The 21,991-nt window shown below is 40.9% G+C and overlaps 1 protein-coding gene and 1 pseudogene across 1 annotated transcript in view; both read left to right on the forward strand.

Moving 5' to 3' along the window:
* The window catches only part of LOC128649132 (ATPase MORC2-like), a 457,352-nt gene that overhangs the window by 138,041 nt on the left and 297,320 nt on the right, over positions 1-21,991 (forward strand). The window contains 3 exon segments of the mRNA XM_053702217.1: positions 672-783; positions 1,249-1,374; positions 1,641-1,720. Of these exon segments, the coding sequence (XP_053558192.1) occupies positions 672-783; positions 1,249-1,374; positions 1,641-1,720 (318 nt within the window).
* On the forward strand, positions 18,912-19,030 carry LOC128651029 (uncharacterized; annotated as a pseudogene).

The raw sequence follows: 21,991 nt of genomic DNA on the forward strand, positions 1-21,991 counted from the left end.
TATATACATATATATATATATATTTATATTTATTTTTTTCTTCTTTTTTTTTTTAAACATTTTATCTTGACTGAAAATGAGCACTGCTCCTGCCCAGCAATCCAATACAGGCATATATAGCAGTAGGGGTGGGGGCTGCTCTTTTCAGAAATTTTGTGCCTTGCTGATATCAAATACATTGTAGATGCAGTTAACCCAGCAGCTAGCTAGTAGAGAGGACTGCTTTTTGGCTGCCGTGGGGTTAACTGCATCTGCTATGTATTTGAGCCGTTTCTCAGAGAGCAGGATATTGTGTGGGAGGTTCCATAATGATTACATATCCTAAGTTTCAGACTGCAGACGTCCCTAGGGCGAAATATAAGTAAGTGGCTTTCCTTCCTCTTGACATCTCCTGCATGGGCTCTGCTTTTAGACTTCTGTAGATTGATCAGCTGCTACTGAGATCATAAACAGAAAGTGAAAGGAAAACAGCCATTTTACAAATGTGTGCTAAAAGCAACCACTAGATGGAGCTGGTTTGCAAGAAATCACAAATTAATGCAGTACAGTAACATCTGAGGAATTTTTTTTATAGCAAAAAATTGCATACTCGATTAAGCGCGGTTTTTAAATCACATATGCGATTAATCGTGCAGCCCATATATATATATTTTTTTATTTTCTCTCCTCAGGTACATTAGTTGTGATATTTAACTTGAAGCTTATGGATTTGGGAGAGCCAGAACTGGATGTTGTCTCTGACCCAAAAGATATTCAGATGGCTAGGACGCCTCCAGAAGGAACGTGAGTGAACTTTACTTATATGGTTTCCCGCTCACTCCATTCTACAAAAAAGTCCATCATGTTTACATCTGTATTAGAAGTGCTGAGACTGTTCTGTTCTTAAAGTGATGGTATATCCTAGCATTTTTTAAACACTAGGATTTACCAGTGCAACAAATAAAGGGGACTTTCATTCATGAAGTATAAAATACTTCATGCTGAAAGTTCCTTTATTTGTCTGCAACGTATGCTGCGCTGAGCGCCTCTGGCCGCCCACAGCAGAATGCTATTTTTCATTGAGGTGATCTTACCCAATAGCGTTCAAGCTTTCCGGCATAATGCCACCTGGACTGCACGGCTAATTAGGCAATTAGCTTGGCATATGCAACAGGCAAAAATGGTAGGATTTGCCATCACTTTAACATGATATATAAGTAGGATTTCTAATATTATTTAACTTTATTCTTTTATGTCTGTCTTGTTCAGGAAGCCTGAGCGGCGTTCATTCCGAGCGTATGCTGCTGTACTTTATATTGATCCAAGAATGAGAATATTTATTCATGGTCACAAGGTGCAGACAAAGCGTCTCTCATGTTGCCTCTACAAACCCAGGTAATTTTAATGCCAACTTAACTTGATTATTTCACCTATATCCACAAACTCCTTCTAAGGTTCTTTAATTATTCTGGCTATCTCCTAAATTCTGGATACATTTTGCAAACACTTGCCAGTACTAAAATGTAATTTTAATACTTTTAGAATGCTAATTAGAATCCATTTGAATTAAACTTACATAAAGTTTTCATCTCGAAATATGGAGGTATAATCCAGTAATGTGACTTTTTTTCTTTCTTTTTTTTTTTTTTTTACTTTTGCAGAATGTATAAATATACATCAAATCGTTTTAAAACACGAGCAGAACAGGAGGTGAAGAAAGCTGAGCACATGGCTAAAATTGGTATATCAAGGGAAGGGAATGTAGGGAAATAACTGGAAATGTTTACAGGGCACAGTCCCTAGAAGAAAATGTGTGTGTGTGTGTGTGTCAAAGTCCACAAGGGACCCACACTCTCACCAGAACTAGTGAATTAACTACCAAGGTGCTAGGAATAAAATTACAAAACCAGTAAAATATATTACATGCACTGACTCGATTTAAAAGCAATTTAGAAATATAGTTCAGTACTCTCACATCTGTGCATGCTGCAGGTGACTTATCTTACAATAGAAATAACAAAGAATGCGCACAACAATATTATCCATCAACATTTTTAAGGGTTTAAGGCAACATAAGGTTATATTAATGTTATGTTTCTGGGGGACAGCCTCCCTAAAACCTCATATTAAAATAATGTTGTATTTAATTAATGAGTACAGACTTTGTTTATATACAGTACTGTGCAAAAGTCTTAAGGCCACCATTATATTTGTTGTTTTAGCAATGGTATAATGACCATATATAATTATGTCTCAGTCTCTATTAGAATACAACTAGAAAATACAGGATATTTGTATGCAGTATTAAAAACAGATAAAAAAATCAGAATAACATATTCTATAGGCTAAAGTGGCAAGTATTTAGTATGACCACCCCTTAAACTTGAGCAATAGCAGGATCATGGCTCTTGTAAACCTAAATGAAATGGAACCCTAATTAATGTCATTTGTCCTACTATTTCATGTTAAAATGACTGCTGTGATAAATGTCTATTACACCAGGTTTGTGCAAGATCTGCTTGTGCATTACATACACATGTGGTATGAGTTTAATTCATTGGAAGCTTTTTAATAAGACCAACTTTCAATCACATAAAATCATACTTTCTTTCCTAAGATAGATGGTCATTCCACGATGTCATCAATTACTGTTGGGATATCACTCCTGGCCAGCAGGAGGAGTCAAAGAGCACTACAGCAAAACTGTTAAGTATCACTACCCTACCCACAATCTCCAGTCATTCTCTTTGCTTCTGTTAAACGGAGGAGGTGAAGTTTTGGTGTCTGAAGACAATTGGATTTCTTTTGCTACAAGTTAGTTTTTGGTATAGCTGTACTCCACGTCAATTTCTTCAGTAGAGTAGTGGTGGCTTTAAAGCAGTTAGGAACCTGTAAGGTGGGCCTTGCTGTGTTTTCCTAACATGTTGCTGCCTTGTACAGAAAGCCAGAGTAGGTTTACTCTGTTCTTTTTTACACAGGTCTCTGTAAGGAGTGGCTTCCTTTCATGCCGGGTGAGCTGTCTTCTTTCCGGACAGCTATAGGTGTAGGTAATTGCCTTTTGTCTTCTGGGGCTAGGAGGCTGGCACTGTGAGGGCTAATTTGGATCCAACTTTGCATTTATTGTGAACTGAAATCCTGAGTTCAGGATAGATTATGGCAGCGGCAGGCACTTTTTTATTATGTGACTTTGAGACAGGGGTTAATCTCCTTTATGGGGAGTAAGGAGTTAACTCCTTACTTAGAAGAGGTTGAAAGTCTCCGGTCTTGCAGTTCAGTGTTTTCCTTACCGGAGGGGCAGGTAGTTACCCCAGCTAAAGTCTGAGGTGTAGAGGTGGTCAAATTTTTAGAACTAATATTTGTATATTTCTCAAGTTTATTTTGCATTATTGGGTGATTTGCTTCAAGCTAAGAGGCATTATTTAAAGTAGCGGTAAGTCTAAGGTTAAATAATTATTTCTCTCTGCCATGGAGCAGGATTATGTTTCCATGGACAATTGTCTGTGTTGCTTAGAAAACCAAATTGTTTCGCCCTTGCAATTTTGTTCCTCATGTATAGAGAGGACTTTGAAAAATTAAGATAAACTTTTTGTTTCTGAGCCAATTGTCTCTCAGGGTGATGCTGTTCAGGCAATGCCACAGCTTTCTCCTCAAACATCCCAAGCCTTAGTGGCGTCACATACAGTGTCCTGCAGTTTCTCTCAGGCTCCTGGTGGAGTGTATTTGCCGGCAGAAATTGCGGCTCAGGTATCCTCTGCGGTATCTGCGGCCTTGTCTGCCATTCCTATGCTAAAGGGAAAACGCAAGAGAAATGTTAAAGATTTAGATGCTAAGGTTTCTGTCCCAAACTCTGCTACTCAGCTTGCTCTCTCTCATAAGTCTGATGAGGAGGATACGTCGGTAGCCACTGAGGGTGAAATCTCAGATTCGGACAGTGTAATTCCTTCATCTGATGCTGAATCCTTCAGATTTAAGCTTGAACACCTCCGTGTATTGTTAAAGGAGTTTTTGGCTTCTTTGGATGACTCCGACCCGCCTGTCATTGTTAACCCCAAGAAATCAAGTAAACTTAATAAGTACTTTGAGATTCCTTCATCTGTGGAATTATTTCCTGTTCCATACTGTGCTACGGAGATTATTACTCAGGAATGGGAGAGACCGGGGATACAGTTTTCTCTAGTATCCTGTTTTTAAGAAGATGTTTCCTGTTGCTGACTCCATCAAAGATTCATGGCGCACGGTGCCTAAAGTAGAAGGGGCTATTTCTACTCTGGCTATTCCTGTAGAGGATAGCTGCTCTTTTAAAGATCCTATGGACAAAAAGCTGGAGGCTTATTTGAAGAAGATGTATGTTTATCAAGACCTTCAGTGGCAACCGGCAGTTTGTATGGCCACGGTGTCCAGTGCGGCATCTTATTGGTTCGATGCTCTGTCTGAGTCTCTTCAAGTTGACTCATTTGGAGGAAATCCAAGATAGGATTAAGGCTCTCAAGCTAGCCAATTCCTTTATTTCCAATGCCACCATGCAAGTTATTAAGCTAGGAGTCAAGATATCTGGCTTTGCTGTGCTAGCTCGCAGGGCTTTGTGGCTGAAATCACGGTCAGTGGATGTTACCTCTAAGTCTAAGCTTTTAGCACTTCCTTACAAGGGTAAGACCTTGTTTGGCCCTGGTTTAGCTGAAATAATCTCTGACATTACTGGGGGAAAAGGGTCTTTTCTACCACAAGACAAGAAGAATAGATCTAAAGGATGTCAAAGTAATTTTCATTCCTTTAGGTAACCACAAAGGAAAGTCTTCCTCTCCCTCTTCCAAGCAGGAACAATCCAAGTCTTCTTGGAAACCCAATCAGTCTTGGAACAAGGGGAAGCAATCTAAGAAGCCCGCAGCTGAGTCTAAGTCAGCATGAAGGGGTTGCCTCTGGTCCGGGACTGGATCAAGTGGGGTGCAGACTTTCTCTGTTTTATCTAGCTTGGGTACTAGGTGTCCCTGATTCTTGGGCATAGTGTCTCAGGGTTACAAAATAGAATTTAAAACTTTTCCTCCAAGGGGCAGTTTTCTTCTCTCAAGATTATCTGCAGATCAGATAAAAAGAGAGATATTCTTGAACTGCGTTCGGGACCTTTCCTTCCTGGGAGTGATAGCGAGGCATGTATTCAGACGGCAGCATTCACAGCTTACAACGCATTGCACTTTTTACAGAAGTGCGTTCTGTACTGTCCATTTCAGAAGGCGTGGGTTTCTCCTTCTGCGGGGGATGGGGCTCTCAGTGCAGAGCGGTAAGACAAACCTTCGTCCATGATGGGGGCAGTAACGATAGGGTTATCGTTATGTACAGTTTGATGCCCATTAGAGTAGATGCCATTATTTCTTTTTAAAGACACAATGAGTCCACGGATTTCATCCTTGTGGGATATTCACCTCCTGGTCAGCAGGAGGAAGCAAAGAGCACCACAGCAGAGCTGCTATATATAGCTCCTCTCTTCCCTCCCACTCCAGTCATTCTCTTTGCCTACGTTAGTGATAGGAAGAGGTAAAGTGAGGTGTTAGATTAGATTCTTCAATCAAGAGTTTATTATTTTTAAAGTAGTGCCAGAGTGTGCTGCTTTGTCCTAGGGTGTAGGCGTAGCCCATATCAGTTTCTGCAGTGGAGCATTTGGTGGCTTTAAAGCAATGGGAATTTGTGGGACATAATTCTCACTGCACCAGAGAAAATCTGAGGGATATTACTCAGAACTTTCGCTTTAATTTACAGGTCCATGTGAGGGAGAGGACCTCGCACACCTGGGAACTGCCTTTCTGTCCGGCAGGAGATAATGAGGTAAGTGCTAACTTTATTCTGGGGGTTTAAAGGAGACTCAGAAGCAAGTTGGGCACTTTATTTTTATTATTCCTCATTGTATTTAGCCTTATTATCAGAGGCTTACAGGTAGATTCCCTCAGAGTTTTAGGGAACCCTTTAGGACAGTTAAACGCAGGCACTGGGGCTTGATGTATGGGACTTGTGAGATTGCCATTCAGTCATATTGAAGCCATTACTGCGGAGCTATACTTCAAAGATAAGCTCAGTGTGAGGCAATACATGTGACTGGTATTCTTATCTCCCGTCCGGGATATCTCATATTGGGATTTAATGGAGAGTCTCAGAGCTCTCGACATTACAGTATCAGTATCCTTATCCTATTTTCCATGCAGATAAGGTAGTTCTCCATACTAATTTAGGATTTCTTCCTAAGGTGGTTTTCTGATCGGAACAATACTCAGGAAATTGTTATTCTTTTATTGTGTCCTAATCCTTCTTTCAGAAGGTAAAGACTTCTGCGCAATTTGGACGTGGTCAGTGCTTTAAGGTTTTACCTGCCGGTGACTAAGGACTATCTTCAGTCTTCTTCTTCTTCTTTGTTTGTGATTTTCTCAATATCATATGTTTTGCATATGGGACTGCTGGACAGCAGCCTCCAGGGAGAGCTTCGGCTCATTCCACGAGGGCTGTGGCTTCCTTGTGGGCATTCAAAATTGATGCTTCTTTTGAACAGATTTGCAAGGCTGCATCTTGGTCCTCTCTTCACACTTTTTCTAAATTTTACATATTTGATACCTTGGCTTCGACTGAGGCTATTTTTGGGGAGAAGGGTTTTTCAAGCAGTGGTGTCTTTCGTTTAGGTTTCCTGTCTTGTCCCTCCCTTATCAGCCGTGTACTCTAGCTTTGGTATTGTATCCCACAAGTAATGATGAAATCCGTGGACTCATCGTGTCTTTAAAAAGAAAAGAAAATTTATGCTTACCTGATAAATTTGTTTCTTTTTAGACACTGAGTCCACGGCCCGCCCTGTTCTCTGAGACAGGTTATTATTTTTTGTAAACTTCAGACACCCCTGCACCTTGGTTTTTCCTTTCTCTTCCTAACTTTGGTCGAATGACTGGAGTGGGAGGGAAGGGAGGAGCTATATATAGCAGCTCTACTCTGGTGCTCTTTGCCTCCTCCTGCTGACCAGAAGGTGAATATCCCACAAGTAAGGATAAAATCCGTGGACTCAGTGTCTAAAAAGAAACAAATTTATCAGGTAAGCATAAATTTTCTTTTTCTTGCTGCGCACTTATGATTGTTTTTTCACTCGTGAACAGGGCGCGCTGCTACTCTGCACCTTGGAGAGAAGCACTGTCCTCCGGTGCATTATATTTGGACTCATAAAGGGTTCAAAAGAAGAACCCAGTAGATATGTGTTTATATTGTTTTCTTTCACGTAATTGGAAAGAGTCCATGAGCTAGTGACGTATGGGATATACAATCCTACCAGGAGGGGCAAGGTTTCCCAAACCTCAAAATGCCTATAAATACATCCCTCACCACATCCACAATTTAGTTTTACAAACTTTGCCTCCTATGGAGGTGGTGAAGTAAGTTTGAGCTTGATTTTATTCTGTGATATGCGTTTCTCAGCATTTTGAAGCCTGATTCCTCTCAGAGTACAGTGAATGTCAGAGGGATGTGAAAGGAGTATGACCTATTGAATTCTATGGTTTTCCTCAAAGGAAATCTTTTCATAGGTTCTCTGTTATCGGTCGTAGAGATTTATCTCCTACCTCACTTTTCAGATCGACGATATACTCTCATATTCCATTACCTCTACTGATAACTGTTTCTGTACTGGTTTAGCTATCTGCTATATGTAGATGGGTGTCTTTCGGTAAGTATGTTTTCAATACTTAAGACACTCTCAGCTATGGTTTGGAACTTTATGTATTAATGTAAAGTTCTAAATATATGTATTGTACTTATATTTGTCATGAGTCAGGTTTATGTATATTTCCTTTTGCAGACTATCAGTTTCAAAATTGGGAAAAACGTATTTAGGAAGTTATTTTTTTCTTACCTGGGGTATTGTCTTTTCTTCAAAATTTACTGTTTTCTTAAATTTTCGCGGACAAAATTAGGCTCGCAAGGCCGTAAAATGCTATTATTTATTGCGTCATTCTTGGCGCAAGATTTTTTTGGCGCAAAGGTACGTTCATTGACGCAAGATCGCCATTTCCGGCGTCTTAGTTGACGCCATGTACCTTGCACAAAGTTGCGTCTGCCATGACGCAAGTTGCGTCATTTCTGGATGTTGTTAGTGCCAAAAAAAATTAATTTTGCATTGCGCGTCATACTTGGCGCCAAATAATTTAATTATTTAAACCCCACTTCCTATATGCCTCTTGCCTTTCTCTATGCTCAGAGGGCTATGCTGTTTGCATTTTTTTCCTATTCCTGAAACTGCGATATAAGGAAATTTATATTTTTGCTTTATATGTTGTTTTTTCTCTTACATTTGTAAGATGTCTCAATCTGATCCTGTCTCAGAAACCACTGTTGGATTCCTGCTGTCTGATAACAGTTCTACCAAAGATAAGCGTTTCTGTTGTAAATTAGTAGAGATATCTCCAGCGGTAGTATGTAACAGTTGTCATGATAAACTTTTACATGTAGAGAATGTATCCATCAGTACTAGTACAATGCCTGTTGTTCCTTCAACATCTAATGTACATGATATCTCTGTGAATATAAAAGTTTTTATTGCTGATGCGATTCAGAAGGCTTTGTCTGCTATTCCGCCTTCTAATAAACGTAAAAGGTCTTTTAAAACTCATAAAGTTGATGATATTTCAAATGACCGCCAACATATTGATTTATCATCCTCCTGATGAGGATCTATCTGATTCAGAGGATCCTACCTCAGATATTGACACTGACAAATCTACTTATCTCTTTAAGATGGAGTATATTCGTTCCTTGTTAAAAGAGGTGTTGATTACTTTGGATATTGAGGAAACTAGTCCTCTTGATATTAAAACTAGTAAACGTTTAAATTCTGTTTATAAACATCTTGTGGTTACTCCAGAGGTTTTTCCAGCTCCTGATGCTATTTCTGATATGATTTCAAAGGAATGGAATAGGCCTGGTACTTCTTTTATTCCTTCTGCTAGGTTTAAAAAGTTGTATCCCTTGCCAGCAATTAGATTGGAGTTTTGGGAAAAAATCCCCAAAGTTGATGGGGCTATCTCTACTCTTGCCAAACGTACTACCAGGACAGTACTTCCTTTAAGGACCCTTTAGATAGGAAACTTGAATCTTATCTAAGGTAAGCGTATTTATATTCTGGCTATCTTCTCAGGCCTGCCATTTCTATGGCTGATGTTGCAGCTGCATCAACTTTTTGGTTGGAAAGTTTAGCGCAACAGGAAACAGATCCTGATTTGTCTAGCATTGTTTGCTTGCTTCAACATGCTAATCATTTTATCTGTGATGCTATTTTTGATATAATCAAAACTGATGTTAAATCTGTCTTTAGCTATCTTAGCTAGAAGAACTTTCTGGCTTAAATATTGGAATGCTGACATGGTATCTAAGTCTAGATTACTATCTCTTTCCAAGGTAACAATTTATTTGGTTCTCAGTTGGATTCAATTATTTCAACTGTTACCGGGGGGAAGGGAGTTTTTTTTTTTTTTACCTCAGGATAAAAGATCAAAGGGTAAATCTAAGGCTTCTAATCGTTTTCGTTCTTTTCGACTGAATAAGGAACAGAAGGCCAATCCTTCCCTCAAAGAATCTGGTTCCATTTGGAATAAATCCAAGCCTTTTAATAAACCAAAGTCAGCCCCCAAGTCTGCATGAAGGTGTGGCCCTCATTCCAGCTCAGCTGGTGGGGGGGCAGATTAAAACATTTCCAAGACATTTAGGCAGATTCTGTCCAAAATCAATGGATTTAGAGCATTGTTTCTCAAGGGTATTGAATAGGATTCAGAGTAAGAAGATGTGAGAAGATTTTTTTCTCTTACGCGTTCCAGCAAACCCAGTGAAGACTCGGGCCTTTCTGAAGTGTGTTTCAGATCTAGAGTTTTCAAGGGTAATTATACCAGTTCAGTTTCAGGAACAGGGTCTGGGATTTTATTCAAATCTATTCATTGTCCCAAAGAAAGAAAATTCATTCAGGCCAGTTCTGGATCTGAAAATTTTGAACCGTTTTGTGAGAGTGCCAACTTTCAAAATGGTGACTATAAGGACTATTCTGCCTTTTGTTCAGCAAGGTCATTATATGTCAATGATAGACTTGGTACTAGCTCAGTCTTTACATTCTGCCGAATCTTACATGAATCAACTAGTGTTGTTTCTTCAAAGACATGGTTGGAGGATCAATTTACCAAAAAGTTCCTTGATTCCTCAGAGAAGGGTCACCTTTTTAGATTTCCAGATATATTCAGTGTCCATGTCTCTAACAGACAAGAGACGATTAAAATTGGTTTCAACTTGTCGGAACCTTTAGTCTCAATCGTTCCCTTCAGTGGCTATGTGCATGGAAGTTTTAGGTCTCATGACTGCAGCATCGGACACGATCCTCTTTGCTCGTTTTCATATGAGACATCTCAAGCTTTGTATGCTGAAGCAATGGTGCAGGGATTATACAAAGATATCACAATTAATATCCTTAAATCCTAAATGTTCAACTTTCTCTGACTTGGTGGTTAGACCACCATCGTATAGTTCAAGGGGCCTCTTGTTCGTCCAACAGATGCAAGTCTTTCAGGTTGGGGAGCTCTCTGGGGAACTCTGACAGCACAAGGGGTTAGGAAATCTCAAGAGGCGAGGTTACCAATCAATATTTTGGAACTCTGTGCTATTTTCAGGGCTCTTCAGGTTTGGCCTCTGTTGAAGAGAGAACCATTCATTTGTTTTCAGACAGACAATATCACAACTGTGGCATATGTCAATCATCAGGGTGGGACTCGCAATCGCCTAGCTATGAAAGAAGTATCTCGGATACTTGATTGGGCGGAATCCAGCTCTTGTCTAATTTCTGCGGTACATATGCCAGGTATAGACAATTGGGAAGCAGATTATCTCAGCCATCAGACTTTACATCCGGGGGAATGGTCTCTCTATCTAGATGTGTTTTTTTCAGATTGTTCAGATGTGGGATCTTCCAGAAATAGATCTGATGGCTTCTCATCTAAACAAGAAACTTCCCAGGTACCTATCCAGGTCCAGGGATCCTCAGGCGGAGTCGGTGGATGCGTTAGCAGTCCCTTTGTTTTACCAACCTGCTTATATCTTTCCGCCTCTAGTTCTTCTTCCAAGAGTGATTTCCAAAATCATCATGGAACATTCATTTGTGTTTCTGGTAGCTCCAGCATGGCCTCACAGGTCCTTGAATGCGGACCTTGTCCGGATGTCCAGTTGTCAAACTTGGCCACTTCCTTTAAGACCAGACCTTCTCTCTCAAGGACCATTTTTCCATCAGCATCTCAAATTGCTAAATTTGAAGGTATGGAAATTGAATGCTTAGTGCTTAGTCATAGAGGTTTCTCTGACTCAGTTATTGATACTATGTTACAGGCTCGTAAATCTGTTTCTAAGAAGATTTATTATCGAGTTTGGAAGACTTATATTTCATGGTGTTCTTCTCATCCATTCTCCTGGCATTCTTTTAGAATTCCTAGAATTTTACAGTTTCTTCAGGATGGTTTGGATAAAGGTTTGTCTGCAAGTTCCTTGAAGGGACAAATCTCTGCTCTTTCTGTTTTATTTCACAGAAAGATTGCTAAGCTTCCTGATATTCACTGTTTTGTTCAGGCTTTGGTCCGTATCAAGCCTGTCATTAAATCAATCTCTCCTCCTTGGAGTCTTGGTTTTGAAAGCTTTGCAGGCTCCTCCTTTTGAGCCTATGCATTCTTTAGATATTAAACTACTTTCTTAGAAAGTGTTGTTCCTTTTGGCTATCTCTTCTGCTAGAAGAGTTTCTGAATTATCTGCTCTTTCTTGTGAGTCACCTTTCTGATTTTCATCAAGATAAGGCAGTTTTGCGGACTTCATTTAAATTTTTACCTAAAGTTGTGAATTCTAATAGGGAAATTGTTGTCCCCTCTTGGTGTCCTAATCCTAAGAATTCTTTGGAAAGATCCTTACATTCTCTCTATGTTGTAAGAGCTTTGAAATATTATGTTGAAGCTACTAAAGATTTCAGAAAGACTTCTAGTCTATTTGTTGTCTTTTCTGGTTCTAGGAAAAGTCAGAAAGCTTCTGCCATTTCCTTGGCATCTTGGTTAAAGCTTTTGATTCATAAGGCTTATTTGGAGTTGGGTCAAGCCCCACCTCAGAGAATTACAGCTCCTTCTACTAGATTAGTCTCCACTTCGTTGGCTTTTAAGATTGAGGCTTCAGTTGATCAGATTTGCAAAGCAGCAACTTGGTCTTCTTTGCATACATTTACTAAATTCTACCGTTTTGATGTATTTTCCTATTCGGAAGCAGTTTTTGGTAGAAAAGTTCTTCAGGCAGCTGTTTCAGTTTGATTCCTCTGCTTATGTTTTAAGGTTTTTTTTCTCTTTCATTTATGAGAAAAACTTATTTTCTTCTACAAGATACGAGTCCACGGATTTCATCCTTACTTGTGGGATATTAACCTCCTGATAACAGGAAGTGGCAAAGAGCACCATAGCAGAGCTGTATATATAGCTCCTCCCTTCCCTCCACCCCCAGCCATTCTCTTTACCTGTGTTAGTAATAGGAAGAGGTAAAGTCAGGTGTTAGTTTTAGATTCTTCAATCAAGAAGTTTTTTATTTTAAATGGTACCGGTGAGTACTATTTTCCTCAGGGAGATATGGAATGAAGAAGATTTCTGCCCTGAGGTTGATGATCTTAGCAGATGAAACTTAGATCCATTTTGGTAGTGCAAGAGAAATCTTCAGTGTGGAGAACGGTGTCATGCTACAATCAGCATTGAGGCATGTTCAGTCTTTTATTTCTGAGGAGACTTGTTACATCAGAACTGGCTGACATTTTTCCCTGCAAGGGAAGGGGTAAGCAGTAGAGCTGTGTCACTCAGGGTGTTACTGAAAATCCTCTGTGTTATACATATTGCTTTGACATATTTGTATTGGGGCTGGACACTGGGAGAGGCAGCTTGACATTATATATTTATTAAGTCAGTAGGGCTGCAGTTTCTTGGTTAAAGATTTTAAATAAAGGGGACCACATGGCTTATTTTTCAAACTGCTTCCCATGCGGTTATACAGACTGTTGAGACGACCTCCATGATGTGCGGGGCCTATTTTGCGCACTCAGACGCGCAGTTTACACTGACTAAAAAGGCAGCAGGCATTAGCTCCTGTGGTGCCTAAACTTGTGTTCTGTTCACTGGATCGTTGTCGAGTCATTTTGCAGTACCCTGGGGTCAGGTAGGCGCCACAGCAGAGCTGTGGCTAGGTGCAGGGGTCATTTTTTTCCTATTATGATATATTTTTTGATTAAAATGTCTATTAGAGGGTAAATTCTCCTTTTACTTATAAGGTGCAATAACTTTTGGGCCAATTAAATTGTTATATTTAATTGTTGAGCGTTTTTTAAACGTTTTAGGCAGTTTGAGAAAAAAATTGTTGTGCTTTTTACTTCTTAAAGGTGCAGTACTCATTTTTCTAAAAGTTGTTTGAATCAATAAATGAGGGGATTTACGACTATTGTGGCTACTACTAGTCTGTTCAACATGTCTGACATTGAGGAAACTAATTGTTCTATGTGTTTAGAAGCCATTGTGGAACTCCCTCTTACTTTGTGTACCTCGTACTGTACTCAAAGGGCCTCACAATGTAAAAAGCATATTTTAGGTAAAGAAAGTGTGCCTAAGGATGATTCTCAGTCTGAAGAGAATCAGGATATGCCATCTAATTCTCCCCAAGTTTCACAACCTTTAACGCCCACACAAGTGACGCCAAGTTTCTCAAATGCGTATAATTCTTTTACTCTGCAGGATATGGCTGCAGTTATGTCAACTACCCTTACAGAGGTATTATCTCTAAGTTACCAGTGTTACAGGGTAAACGTAGTAGGACAAGAATTAATGTGAATTCTGAGTCCTCTGATGCTTTGTTGGCTATTTCCGATGTACCCTCGCAGGGCTCTGAGTTGGGGGTCAGGGAATTGTTGTCTGAGGGAGAACTTTCGGACCCAGGAAGTATGTTACCTCAGACAGATTCGGACATCATGTCCTTTAAATTTAAGCTTGAACACCTCCGCCTGTTACTTCGGGAGGTTTTAGCGACTCTGGATGATTGTGACCTTATTGTAATACCACCAGAGAAATTGTGTAAAATGGACAAATATCTAGAGGTACCTACTTACACTGATGTTTTTCCGGTTCCTAAAAGAATTTCGAAAGTTATAAAGAAGGAATGGGACAGACCGGGTATACCGTTCTCTCCTCCTAATTTCAAGAAAATGTATCCTATATCAGACACCATTCGGGACTCTTGGCAGTCGGTCCCTAAGGTGGAGGTAGCTATATCTACCCTGGCTAAGCTTACAACTATACCTATTGAAGACAGTTGTGCTTTCAAAGACCCTATGGATAAGAAGTAAGAGGGTCTTCTAAACAAATGATTTATTCATCAGGGTTTCCTTTTACAACCAACAGCTTGCATTGTTCCAGTTACTACTGCAGCAGCTTTTTGGTTTGATGCTCTAGAAGAGTCTCTGAAGGTTGAGACCCCTTTAGAGGACATTTTAGGTAGAATTAGGGCTCTCAAGCTAGCTAATTCTTTTATTACAGATGCCCCCTTTCAAATTGCTAAGTTGGCTGCGAAAAATGCAGGATTTGCCACTTTGGCGCATAGAGCGTTATGGTTAAAATCATGGTCTGCTGATGGGTCACGCTCTACCTCAGGATAAGTCTGTTAAGATGAGGGGTAAACAAAATAATTTTCGTTCCTTTCGAAATTTTAAGGGAGTACCCTCTGCTTCCTCTTCCTCCACAAAACAGGAAGGGAATTTTACTCAGGCCAAGTCTGTCTAGAGACCCAACCAGGCTTGGAACAAGGGTAAACAACCCAAGAAGCCCGCTGCTGCTACCAAGACCAGGACCGGATCTAGTAGGGGGCAGACTTTCTCTCTTTGCCCAGGCTTGGGCAAGAGATGTTCAGGACCCTTGGGCACTGGAAATCGTGACCCACGGGTATCAAATGGAATTCAAAAGTTTTCTCCCAAGAGGGAGATATCTTCTTTCACAATTGTCTGTAGTCCAGATAAAAAGAGAGGCGTTCTTACGTTGTGTAAAAGACCTCTCTACTATGGGAGTAATTCGTCCCGTTCCAAGACTGGAACAGGGACAGGGGTTTTACTCAAATCTTTTTGTGGTTCCCAAAAAAGAGGGAACGTTCAGACCCATTTTAGATCTCAAAAGTCTAAACAAGTTTTCAAGATGGAGACTATTCGAACAATTTTACCAATGATCCAGGAGGGTCAATATGACTACCGTGGACTTGAAGGATGCATACCTTCATATTCCGATTCACAAGGATCATCATCAGTACCTAAGGTTTGCCTTCCTGGACAAACTTTCAGTTTGTGACTCTTCCCTTCGGGTTGGCTACAGCACCCAGGATCTTCACAAAGGTTCTAGGGTCCCTTCTGGCGGTTCTCAGGCCGCGGGGCATAGCAGTGGCACCTATCTGGACGATATTTTGATTCAGGGACAAGCTATCATCTGACGAAGTCTCATACAGACACAGTGTTGTCCTTTCTGAGAACTCACGGATGGAAGGCGAACCTAGCAAAGAGTTCACTAGTTCCACGGACAAGGGTTCCCTTCTTGGGAACTCTGATAGAGTCTGTAGACATGAAAATATTTCTGACGGAGGTTAGAAAGTCAAAAATTCTTAATACTTGCCGAGCCCTTCAGTCCAATCCTCGGCCATCAGTGGCTCAGTGTATGGAGGTAATTGGATTAATGGTAGCGGCAATGGACATCATTCCGTTTGCTCGTTTTCATCTCAGACCACTGCAGCTGTGCATGCTCGGACAGTGGAATGGGGACTATGCAAATTTATCTCCTCTGATAAATCTGGATCAAGAGACCAGAGACTCTCTTCTTTGGTGGTTGTTGCCGGATCATTTGTCCCAGGGGACTTGTTTCCGCTGGCCCTCGTGGGTGATAGTGACAACGGACGCCAGCCTTCTGGGCTGGGGTGCAGTCTGGAATTCCCTGAAGGCTCAGGGTGTATGGACTCAGGTAGAGTCTCTGCTTCCAATCAATATTCTGGAATTGAGAGCAATCTTCAATGCGCTTCAGGCATTGCCTCAGTTGGCTTTGGCCAAATTCATCAGATTCCAGTCGGACAACATCACGACTGTGCCTTATATCAATCATCAGGGGGGAACGAGGAGTTCCTTAGCGATGACAGAAGTATCCAAGATAATTTGATGGGCGGAGGTCCACTCATCTGTCAGCAATCTACATCCCAGGAGTAGACAACTGGGAAGCGTTTTTTTTTAAGCCGACAGGCTTTTCACTCGGGTGAGTACGAACTCCATCCGGTGGTATTTGCCTCTCTGATTCTCCGATGGGGCAGACCAGAATTGGATCTGATGGCTTCTCAACAGAATGCCAAGCTTCCAAGATACGGATCCAGGTCGAGGGATCCTCAGGCCGAACTGATAGATGCCTTGGCAGTGCCTTGGTCGTTCAGCCTAGCTTATGTGTTTCCACCGTTTCCTCTCCTTCCCCGCGTGATTGCTCGGATCAAACAGGAGAGAGCTTCAGTAATTCTGATCGCGCCTGCGTGGCCACGCAGGACTTGGTATGCGGATCTAGTGGACATGTCCTCTCTGCCACCTTAGAAACTTTCACTGAGACAGGATCTTCTCATTCAAGGACCTTTCCTACATCCAAATCTAAATTCTTCAGCTGACTGCTTGGAGATTGAACGCTTGATTTTATCTAAGCGGGGATTCTCTGATTCGGTCATCGATACTTTGATTCAGGCACGTAAGCCTGTCACTAGAAAGATCTATCATAAGATTTGGCGTAAATATCTTTTTTGGTGTGAATCCAAGGGCTACTCATGGAGTAAAGTTAGGATTCCCAGGATTCTGTCCTTTCTCCAAGAAGGATTGGAGAAAGGGTTGTCAGTGAGTTCCTTAAAGGGACAGATTTCTGCTTTGTCAATTTTGCTACACAAACGTTTGGCAGATGTTCAGTCTTTTTGTCAGGCTCTATCCAAAATTAAGCCTGTTTTTAGACCAATTGCTCCACCCTGGAGTTTGAATTTAGTCCTTAGTGTTCTTCAAAGGGTTCCGTTTGAACCCATGCATTCCATAGATATTAAATTGTTATCTTGGAAAGTTTTGTTTTTGGTTGCTATTTCTTCTGCTCCTAGAGTTTCGGAGCTTTCAGCGTTACAATGTGACTCGCCTTATCTTATCTTTCATTCTGATAAGGTGGTTTTACGTACCAAACCTGGATTCCTTCCTAAGGTTGTTTCAAATAAAAATATTAATCAGGAAATTGTTGTTCCTTCCTTGTGTCCTAATCCTTCTTCTAAGAAGGAGCGTCTGTTACATAACTTGGACGTGGTCGGTGCCTTGAAGTTTTACTTGCAGGCGACTAAGGATTTCCTTCAATCATCTTCATTATTCATTGTTTTTTCTGGAAAGCGTAGGGGTCAGAAAGCTACGGCTACCTCTCTTTCTTTTTGGCTGAAGAGTATCATCCGCCTGGACAGCAGCCTCCTCAAAGAATTACGGCTCATTCTTCTAGGGCTGTGGCTTCCACATGGGCTTTTAATAACGATGCTTCTGTTAAACAGATTTGCAAGGCTGCGACTTGGTCGTCTCTTCATACTTTTTCCAAATTTGATACTTTTGCTTCTTGTGAGGCTGGTTTTGGGAGAAAGGTTCTTCAAGCTGTGGTGCCTTTCGTTTAGGTCTCTGTCTTGTCCCTCCCGTTTCATCCGTGTCCTGTAGCTTTGGTATTGTATCCCACAAGTAAGGATGAAATCCGTGGTCTCGTCGAATCTTGTAGAAGAAAAGTAAATTTATGCTTACCTGATAAATTTAATTTCTTCTACGATACGACGAGTCCACGGCCTTCCCTGTCATTTTCAGACAGATTTAGATTATATTATATTTTTTATAAACTTCAGTCACCTCTGCACCTTTGGCTTTTCCTTTCTCTTCCTAACTTCGGTCGAATGACTGGAGGTGGAGGGAAGGGAGGAGCTATATATACAGCTCTGCTGTGGTGCTCTTTGCCACTTCCTGTTAGCAGGAGGTTAATATCCCACAAGTAAGGATGAAATCCGTGGACTCGTCGTATCGTAGAAGAAATTAATTTATCAGGTAAGCATAAATTTACTTTTTTTGGTTCTGGATTAAATTTTTTCAGCGGAAAATGGCTGTTTTTATTTTATCCCTCCCTCTCTAGTGACTCCTGTGTGGAGTTCCACATCTTGGGTATTTCTATCCCATACGTCACTAGCTCATGGACTCTTGCCAATTACATGAAATAAAAAATAATTTATGTAAGAACTTACCTGATAAATTAATTTCTTTCATATTGGCAAGAGTCCATAAGACCCGCTCTTTTTTTGGTGGTTATGTTTTTTTGTATAAAGCACAATTATATTTCCAATTCCTTTTTTGATGCTTTTTACTCCTTTTTTCTATCACCCCACTACTTGGCTATTCGTTAAAACTGAATTGTGGGTGTGGTGAGGGGTGTATTTATAGGCATTTTGAGGTTTGGGAAACTTTGCCCCTCCTGGTATGATTGTATATCCCATACGACACTAGCTCATGGACTCTTGCCAATATGAAAGAAATTAATTTATCAGGTAAGTTCTTACATAAATTATGTTTTTAAACTCCAAATATATATTTTACTGGGTCTTGTAATATTTTTCTCTAGGGTCTGTGTAGTCACAGTAGACTGTACTTTGTAAAGTTCATACAGTCTGTGGCTTCCCTTTACGTTTATTCTCTCAAGGCATCTTTTTATCTTTTTTTTTTTTTTTTTAGAGAACAAGTGTTTGTTAATAATGTGTGGAGATGGAAAGGGTTAAACTTTTTTTCCATCTCCTTTCTACACTAAATTTGTGATCCCTATTGTCTACTACCATCTAGTGTCTACCACCACACTGCCCTGAATGCTCCCTATCCCGTCTGATCTCGGAGGTTAAGCAGGGCCAGTCCTTGTGAGTACCTGGATGGGTGACCGCCTGGGAACTCCTGGTGCAGTAGGCTTAAATGTATGCAATTTTTTTTATGTACAAGGGCTTAAAAATCTGTTTTTATGGTTAGTTTCATGTTCCGTACTAGATTTCTTAGTGTTTTAGTACACTAATATATTTCATTCTATGTTTTTATTATAAGAATACAATAAAACTACCTTATATGGAGCTGATATTTATTAGAGTATGTGACATGGATTGTTTCATGTCTCATTCTCATTTTCTTAGTGTTTTTAAGACACTAATATATGTATTTCTACGTCTTATGTATAGGAATTTAAGTCTTGCCATCCAAGGGGCAGATTTATCCTGTCAAGACTATCCTCAAACCAAGTAAAGAGGGAGGCCCTTTTAATCTGGCCTTGTTAGCGCAGTAAGTAGCACGTCAGTTTCATTCTCTGAAGCTTGTGAGCTCAGGCCTCACATAAGGCACTTGCTCTTTCAAAGTACGCTTTATCGTAGAGGACCTATCCTCTCTGGGAACAGGGACAAGGATCTATTCAAATATCTTTGTGGTTCCCAAAAAGGAGGGAATTTTTCCGTCCCATCCTACATCTAAGCTGCCTCAACAAATTCCTCAGGGTTACTTCCTTCAAGATGGAAACTATTCATTCCATTCTTCCATTGGTTCAGGAAGGTCAGTTTATGACGACCATAGACCTGAAGAACGCTTATCTTCATGTTCCCATCTCAGGGATCATCACCAATTTAGGTTTGCCTTTCTGGACAAGCATTTCCAGTTTGTTGCACTTCTGTTTGGTCTTGTCACAGGCTCCTAGAATATTCACAATGGTTCTGTTGGCTCTTCTGGCAGTAATCAGATCCTAGGGAATTGCTGTGGCGCCTTATCTAAATGACATCTTGGTTCAGGCGTCATCTTTTCAACTGGCAAAATCTCATACTGAGATATGGTTGTCTTTTCTACGTTCCCACGGGTGGAAAGTGAATCTGGAAAAGAGTTCTCTAGTTCCTGCCACAAGAGTATGTTTCCTAGGAACAATCAGAAGTTCCATGTCCATGAAAATCTTCCTGACGGATGTCTGAAAATACAAACGTCTTGCTTCTTGCCTGTCTCTCCAGTCTGCTATTTGTCCATCAGTGGCTCAATGCATGGAGGTGATTGGTCTGGTTGCTTCCATGGGCATCATTCCTTTTGCCCGTTTCCATCTGCAACCTCTGCAACTTTGCATGCTTAGTGAATGGAACAGAGACCATTCAGTTTTATCACAGAGGTTAAATCTGGATCCCCTAACAAGCTCCTCTCTCTTGTGGTGGATTTCACAGGACCGTCAGTCTCGGGGCTCTTGTTTCCTGATAACTTCCTGGGTGATTGGGACTTTGGACACCAGCCTGTTAGTCTGGGGAGCTGTTTGGAGTTCTCTAATTCTCAGGTCCTGTGGTCTTGGGCAGAGTCTTCTCTTCCCATAAAAATCGTGGAGTTGAGAGCAATCGTCAATGTCTTGACAGCTTGACCTCAGTTATCTTTGATCCAGTTTATTAGATTCAAGTCAGACAACATTACCTCAGTGGCTTTCATCAACCACCAGGGAGGAACTCTGAGTTCCTTGGCCATGAAGGAAGTGTTTTGCAGTCTGCAGTGGGCGGTAGCTTTCGATTGTCTCCTATCTGCCTTCCACATTCCAGGAGTGAACAATTGGGTGGCGTTTTTTTCTGAGCAGACAGAATTTTCATCCCGGGGAGTGGGCACTCCATCTGGAAGTGTTCTCTAGTATATCCCTCAGGTGGGTGATTTCAGAGTTGGATCTGATGGCGTCTCTTTAAAATGCCAATCTTCCAAATTAGGGTTCAAGGTCAAAAGATTCTCAGGCCGCTCTGATTGATGCCTTGGCGGTTCCTTGGGATTTCGGACCAGCATTCCTGTTCCTCCGTTTGCTTTCCTTCCATGAGTTATTGCACGTATCAAGCAGGAGAGAGCGTGTGTGATTCTAATAGCTCCTGCCTTGTCTTGCAGGATCTGGTTTGCGGATCTGGTGAAGATGTCATCTCTTACACCTTGAAGGTTTCCTCTGAGGTAGGACCTTCTAATCCAGTGCCCATTCCTCCATCCAAATCTAGATTCTCTGAAGCTGACTACTTGGAGATTGAACGCCTAGTCCTGTCTAGACGTGGTTTTTCGGATGCGGTCATTGATTCAATGCTTCAGGCTTGTAAACTTGTTACTTGCAGGATTTACATAAGATATTGCGTACATACCTTTTGTGGATGTGAATCTAAAGGTTTTGATACTTTTGCCTCGGCTGAGGCCTCTTTTGGGAGAAAGGTTCTTCAAGTGGTGGTGCCTTCTGTTTAGGTCCTCCTGCCTTGTTCTCCCTCCGTGTTCATTCTGTGTCCTCTAGCTTGGGTATTGGTTCCCAGTAGTATTTGGAATGACGTTGTGGACTCTCCATGCCATAGGAAAGAAAACAAAATTTATGCTTACCTGAAAAAAAATATTTCTTTCTGAGCATGGAGAGTCCACGACCCCACTCTCTTTTTAAGTTGTAATTCGGCAGTTTATTTGAGTAAACCTCGCACCTCAGGCACCTCTATACCCTTGTGTTTCTTCTTTTTCCATTTTCCTTCTGCTGAATGACTGGGGATTATGGATAAGAGAAGTTACACTAAACTGCTTTGCTGGGGTGCTCTTTGCCTCCTGCTGGCCAGGAGTTGAATATCCCACTAGTAATTGAAATGACGTTGTGGACTCTCCATGCCCGGAAATAAAGAAATTTATCAGGTAAGCATCATTTTTTTTTCTTTCTGAATTTTATATTTTGGGAAAATTTTTCCTGTATTTTTTGTTTGTATCGTGACAAAGAGGCTGAAAAATAAATATTGATGGTCATTAAAACTTTGCTAAAACAACAAATCTGATGGTTGCAAACCTTGGCCAGGTTTGTGTTCTGGGGACTGTCTGTGTTTACCTATTTTGCAGAGCACCAGGCAATTGTGTGGATGGTGTGTGCCACTTTTT

The sequence above is a fragment of the Bombina bombina genome, chromosome 2 (assembly GCF_027579735.1).
Source record: "Bombina bombina isolate aBomBom1 chromosome 2, aBomBom1.pri, whole genome shotgun sequence".
Lineage (NCBI taxonomy): Eukaryota > Metazoa > Chordata > Amphibia > Anura > Bombinatoridae > Bombina > Bombina bombina.